Source organism: Glossina fuscipes, unplaced genomic scaffold (genome assembly GCF_014805625.2).
Source record: "Glossina fuscipes isolate IAEA_lab_2018 unplaced genomic scaffold, Yale_Gfus_2 180, whole genome shotgun sequence".
Classification (NCBI taxonomy): domain Eukaryota; kingdom Metazoa; phylum Arthropoda; class Insecta; order Diptera; family Glossinidae; genus Glossina; species Glossina fuscipes.
Window position 1 is genome coordinate 446 of NW_023998523.1, and position 7,119 is coordinate 7,564.

The 7,119-nt window shown below is 32.7% G+C and overlaps 1 protein-coding gene across 1 annotated transcript in view; it reads right to left on the reverse strand.

The window, feature by feature from the left end:
• Window positions 1-1,777: 1,777 nt before the first annotated feature.
• Window positions 1,778-7,119, reverse strand: part of LOC119641823 (mitochondrial pyruvate carrier 1-like) — a 5,724-nt gene continuing 382 nt past the window's right edge. The window contains exons 2-3 of the mRNA XM_038040687.1: window positions 6,894-6,994; window positions 1,778-3,569 (exon numbers count right to left, since the gene is read on the reverse strand). Of these exons, the coding sequence (XP_037896615.1) occupies window positions 3,388-3,569; window positions 6,894-6,994 (283 nt within the window). The 3' untranslated portion in view covers window positions 1,778-3,387. The remainder of the gene's footprint in view (window positions 3,570-6,893; window positions 6,995-7,119) is intronic.

The following is a 7,119-nucleotide window of genomic DNA, read 5'->3' on the forward strand; positions in this document are numbered from 1 at the left end:
TGCGACGTGGAGCTGAGCAGCTCGATATGAAGATGCATTAGAGAGGCTCCGAGAATCGCCCGGAGAGGCTTTATTTTCATGAAGGGCACGGGTTCCGATTCACATTAAGCCCACCTCGCAAGTGAAAGATGCTCGAATTCATCCCAGATTATTCAGCCCGTTAAACCAAGCTAGCACTATTATCCAGAGGTATCCAGCTCGGTTAAAGAAGCAACGTATTTCAATTATCCGAAGAGAGATAGCTATAGCCAAAAGAGAACGGTGTGGTCCTGTTCCGCTACTATTTTACCACTCGATTCTACCAGAAGTCGCCACTCTTTTTTTGGTCCACCAAGCAAGGTGTAAATTGTTGTTTTTACATATTCACTTTGCATATCGATATAAGTGGATATTGTATTTAGTTTGCACATATATTTTAAGCAAAAATAAAAATGACTTGGGATGGGCTATGTCAGTTGACTTAGTTCGAATGTGATCCATTAGCCGATTGGCAACGCCAAGTTAAGTTCGAACAGAGCCATAGAGAAGAAGAGGATTGCACATCCTATTCCTTCTGGAGCCAAATAGCATCACCGAAACATAGGAGTTATTCGTAACCATTCGTGAGTGAATTACCCATAGGGGCAAGTATTAAGTGTAACCTGCTTGACCGTTCGAATGTTCTGACAATGATAGGCGATAGGCCAATTCATAGTGTTTAGAAGATTTAATTCTAATTTTTGTGAAACCGATCTTCCTATGTTTCACAAAATAATACCTATCCAAAAGCGATTAATACTTTTCCATTAAAAGTGCGCAAGCGTATCTAATGAAGTAATTTTCGTTTCTAATGTTGGCCGCTCGCTAGCTGACATCTCCGCTAAATTTTATATCAATGAATAAGATAGCACCCGCTTAATTTCATCTAAAATTCGAATTCAATCCCTCTGTAATCGGGTCAGAAGGACGTTTGGCGGAGGGTTAGAGAATAATCAGAAGTCAAGCAAAGATAAATCGGGAGAATCGCTTGAAGAATGATAAGCGTTGACACGAACAAAATAGAAGCAAAATAGTAACTCGACGGATAAGCTTACTGCGAAAAGTTTGAACTACTTTATGCGTATTTTCCGACCTCCTTGCCCTACAAGGGCCCTCGTCAAGAGTAAGCCTTGACTTCTAGTGCTATAGAGTACCTTGTTATTTTAATTTGCTTTCATCGTAATTTACTATAGATTACCTCGCGTTTGCTTAAAAATGAGATGACCATTAAGCCTTAAAAGTATTACATTTCCTTTGTACCCAGCGAGAATGCAATTTATCCATTCGTTTTACTCACCTTTATTAGAAAATAGAAAGTAATTTATTTTTTGCAATTATTATTTGCAATTATTTATTTTATTATTATAACTATTTGTATTAGTTTATAAAACAAAATAAATGAGAAAAAAAATGTGATCAAAATTATTACAATTGTACTATCAGGTCCATAAACACAACAGTAAGTTCATATGGCAAGCAAATGTATTTACATATATAAAGAGACTTAAAACTCTTTGTCTTTGACATATTATTCTCTACAATTTTTTTGAAACAGTTTTTAAATTTTACAATATATTTACATTTATTAATGGATTATTTGTACGAACTTATAAGTGTGATCGTGTACATGCGCTGGTGGACAGAACAACTGGTGTATGTTGTTTTATGTTAATGGGGCGTATTCTTTTCTATTCGCCGCCTACTATATATTTTATTTATCATTTATTTATAAGCATAACCAAAAACTTAAAGGAATTCATTTTAAAAATAACACATGTTTCCATGTGGAAATATAAGATTTTTCCCGCCGTTTACCGTTCTTTTAGTAAATCTAATGCGGAGTGTTTTTCCTTTTGACCGAACTACACTTCTGCTCACATCATTCCCTAACATATTTATATTTTTTCGTTGTTCCAAACAATATTTTTTCACTTTTCTTCGCCTTCCGATTTGCATCAATTTTTGGAGGTTAAAGGACAGTCTTTCCTCTTCTCCTTTTTTTCTAAGCCAAGGACCTTTCCGAGCTATTCTTCTTCGTGGATGGGCATCTAATAAACGTCGACGAATAGTTCGTGATGATGCAGGTTTCCGAATTTCATTGGCGATTGCTCTAGACAACTTGAAAGCATCTCGATTTGCTAAAATTATGCTATTATTGGAAGCAGGAGAAGTTTTCCTTCTGCTCCTCGCCTCTCAGCCCTCTTTTTTGGAGGTTTAAAGAACACGCGACAATCGGCAATAAATTTGCACGTCATTCCTTGATTTCAAAACTAATGATTTAGCCATCCTCCTTGTCGGCTACAATAATGTGCTCGGCCTGCCTGATATTTATATAATTTACCTTAACAGTAAAATTCTCCAAAACAATTTATTTCACGACTTTAAAGATCAAGCACCTATTTCACTGTCCAGCTGAAAAACCTACTAAAACCCTCAAATTTTTACTGCAGGAACTAATTCACGTGGGTACTTCTTACAATTTCTACGGCATAGAACTGAAAAACATACCTCCCATCTATTTTTCTATCTACCAGTGTATATCCAAAACGTATTTATCTACAAAAATCTGTGGTATATATATATGTGTGGTACATATATATACATATGTGGTATATATATATATATATATATATTGAGCCTACAGAAAACTCAAGAAAAACGTAAGAACAAGTAATATCTTTGTACTGTTAGCAACTGATGCTACCTGTGTGTGCGTAAGGGTAAGCAAGGTCTGTAAACTAATATAAAAATTGGAAAAACTCCTCTCAGATATCACATCAGATATATAATAAATGAGATATATATATAAGCTTGTGTAAAAACATTAAGCCTCCAGAAAAATTGAAAAAAACTACTGTTTTTATGCATTCATTTAAGGCTAATGGTCACCGAAGCTATCGATTTTTGAAAGCTTAAAGATTTTTGACTAATCTGTCTAACTTAACGGAGCGATATGTAGAAAAAAGCTTTCGGGTATAACATTGAATAGCCCAGACTATAAATGGGGTACAACATATGTATAGGATAATCTAGAAAATATATTCTGGCATTAGATGCTAACGAACGCAACTAACGTCATCTGTGTTGTAAGGCTCAATATTTTTTGATTGATCTAAAATGATATTAAGGGAAAAAACTTAAGTTTAATTAACTTAAGATTATTATTATTCTTTTTTTTTTTTTTTTTTTTTTTTGAGAACAAGGACTAAACAAACTTTGTGGTTTAGAAAATTGTAATGCAATAGATTTTTGGCGAAATTACTATTATAAAACCTAGAACGAACGTGCGAAAGAACAAAAAGGATTCCGTCGATACGTCTGCAAAACAAAAAACTCTCATATTAGATGGTTCGCCATTAGAAATCTTTGTTACATAGTGGCAGAAGGTACGGCGATCGACTTTTTATCAGATGAAAATTGATATTTGATATAGCGTACGCCTTGTATTGTTTGTACGGTAGCATTAGTTACATGGCAGGCAAAAAGTAGCATATTTTTCGGTTTCACTTTTAAAGCGAAACGCATAAACACCCCCGAGTAAACTGTAAGAGCTGAAAGAAAAACCAAAAATATATGAAGTAAAAATTAATTATTTAAACACTCAATGAATAAGTTTAGAGAATAGGAAAGAAATACATACGAACTTTTTAATACCAAGCAACTAAAGTATCTAAAGCATTTTCAAATCACAATATTAGAATTATTTTGAACTTTTTTATTGGTCTATTTCGCTTGTATTTGAAGTCTGAAGTCTTCGTGATGTATATAGAAAGATCATTAGGAGAGGGGAACATAGTTAAATCCATCTTCGCTATTCAAACCTATCATACTAATGAAGGATGCCCCTGCTACTAATATTTGATGTGAAATCTATTAACAACATCCCTATGGTGGATATAAAAACAAGAAAAAAAACGGACGGACAGATAAGCCCGCTATAATAAAACATGGATCTATCTCAAGTTATGAATTTTGCAAGTAGTTGCACAAATATGATAAGTTCTTTTACCATAAGTGGTATAGGGTATAACAAACGCAATTTGTGGAAAGAAATTCAGATCAAATAAAATAAGTACCATACTATCAGGAAGTTAATCTTATACCCAAGTCTGATCTAAGTTAATACCGTATGGTGTAACTTTCACATGTTTCTCCTAATTGAAAATTTTAGGAGAGGAGGGAAAAAAGCAGGTTGCTTTATTAGTTCTAAATATGTATATATATAGTAGCATTTTAGTCGCTTTTTTCGCATAGATATTTACAAATATATACGTACATACATATATATTTTTTAATCCTTTAGTGAGCAAATCTGGCTTTGCAAATGGAAACAAAATACGAGTACATTTTCTTGCCCACGGTTTAGGTATAAAAATCAGTTCACCTAATAAAGTGAATGCAAATTTTTATTTAACGTTCATTGTGTGCGTGACATTTATTGCAAATTGTTATCGATCAATGCAAACAATTTTAAACATTTTCAAATGCTTTTTTTATGATAAACTTTAACTATGCGTGCAAAGATTATATCGGTAAACATGAAACTTATTAAAGTAAATAAAGCGAAATATTGGTGTAGTAAATGCAATGCACTCCTCTTTGCTAGCAATAAAAAAAAACCCATTAATTAGCCATTAACGACATGTGTAGAACATGCAAAAAATTAGCTTTGAATTCTCATCTATCGGAGGCATGGCCATGTATGTGTGTTTGTCTATACAAATCAACTTGTAACTTCTAATTAAAACTCAACAAATATTGCACACCTTTCTTTTGTTAAATGATTTACTTGAAACTAGAAAAATGAACATGTAGGTAGCGCTACTAAGAGAAGTTGAATTTATTTTAGAATAACGGGAATAACAGTAAAAGTCGCACATTATGTTAAGCTTAAATACTTAATATCACTTAACTAAGCGATAATAAAACCCGCAAAGACTGTAACTGAGGAAAAAAAAAGAAAAAGAAAACAGGGTGAAAACCAGTTGACCTACATCAAAATTAAGTAAGGCCGATTGATAAATATCCTACATCGCCTCGCCTACTACAATTTCGCACTAATAGTCGGACATAAAATACACCTAAAAAAAATCGAAATTGTTGCTACATAAAGGCTCTTATTTTAAATCAGAATTCTTATATGAAAAAAGATCCGAAAAATGGTACCATATGGTAACCGAAGTAAGTCTAGTAAACTTACAAAACAAATCGATGTTCTTTGAACTAATTTCCATATATTTTATTCTATTATAACATGAAGCCTTACTTTTTGTAAGAAAGGTGTTATGGACGGCGTCAGTTCAAAACTGATGACATCCAAATCAAATTTTTCACATCCATTTAGCAACCGGTAGCACTATTTTTCATTAATTTTTGTCAAGAATTGTTTGCTATGGAAAACTTAAGGTCTTGGGGATCGTTCAAAGGTCTGATCGAATCTTTTCTAAATACTATGCGTTGTTGACCCAAAACTTATTAGCGTATCTTAAATTTACTCAAAATAGCTTGAAAAGTGCAGCCTTTTGCTTGCACATAATATGCCACAGGATCGGAGGGAGGGAGAGTCATGGTTAAATCAATTTAGCGAATATCTACAATTTATCCCAACTCCTTCTAGGCATTACATATGTTAGCATATGTTAATGAGGCCCTCAGCACAAGTGCTTGAGTAATAACTTACGATCTATAGTAAATTTTGATTAAATTACATGCAACTATTCAACAAAACCTATAATAAATAAACAAATAGAACACTAGTCTAGACTAGTAGTCAGTCGATTGATACGCCATAAATGAAAAAAAAAAAACAACATTATGGTTGCTACAAACTAGCAAATTTGCTTCCCTAAGGTGAATTCTAGGTTGAATACAACTTGACTTTAATTTATTAAACAAAAGAAAAAAAAGATTACAATAACAATAATAATAGCTTAGCGTTCATCATGTCATCATGTTTACAGTGTATATACAAACACAATTCAATTATGGAGATATCAAGAGAGCGAATGAACCGGAACGATTGAGCGAAGCACAATACGCAATGCGCGATGAGCAGTGAGCAATAAGCGGTGAGCAATAAGCGATGTGCAATTAAAGATGAGAGGAAGTATGAAAAGTAAATATTAACTAACCTAAGGTCATTTTAAAAGAATAAAAATGTTCTATTTTTTTCATAGAAACGAATTATTTGCTAGCAAATGATACTTCTTATAAATTTGGCGACTCATGAGAGTAATTAAATGAGCGGGTCTGTGAATTATATCGGTTAAGTAAAGAAAAATAAAAAAAAACCTTCTCCTTTTAACCAGTCAGTTAAACTCAACTGTAAAACTTGGACGTATTTTTAAAGTGCGTACGGGAAACAAAGCAAAAGTTAATTATTCTACTGAAAGATGACATTTAAATGAATACGTTGTTTGGCTTCATATAAACGTAAAATAAAAATAATAATCTTTTGACGGACAGCTTTAAAAAAAAAAAGAAATCAAAATAAGAAAAAGCAATCATTCTATAAGACTTCAATAAAAGATCCCTTCGTCTACACAATACCCGGCAGTGGTTGCCTAAAGACGATAAACACGTCAGTGATATTGACGAGCCTTCAATAGTTAATGCTTTAGTATTTCTGCATGGAAGATCTGAGGGCGTAAGCAAGTTCCTTGAAAACACTATATTATGTAAGAAATGATCAAAGACCCTTATACAGACCCTTTAGCCAAACGAGTGTTATTATGGTTTACTTATAACGATTAAAATATTTTCAAATGACGTTATATATCCATTAGATTAAAGGATACATATTCTTATCCCGATTTGATTTTTTTTTTTTTTTTTTATTCCAATCCTTTCTAATTTATAGTAATTAAGAAATTTACCCAAAGTCATTTTGCCGGAGATATATTTTGGATCACTTCGGATATCAGCTATCGCAGCCAATGGAATGCCCCAATTAGCCACTGGACCCCAAAAATGTGTGCTGCAATGTATGTAAAAAAAAAAAAAATAATATCTCCAAATTATGAACAAAAAAAAAAAAAAAAAAAAAAAAAAAAAAAAATTTAATGAACTTAACTACTTTAAGTATTTTAATTACCTCATAAA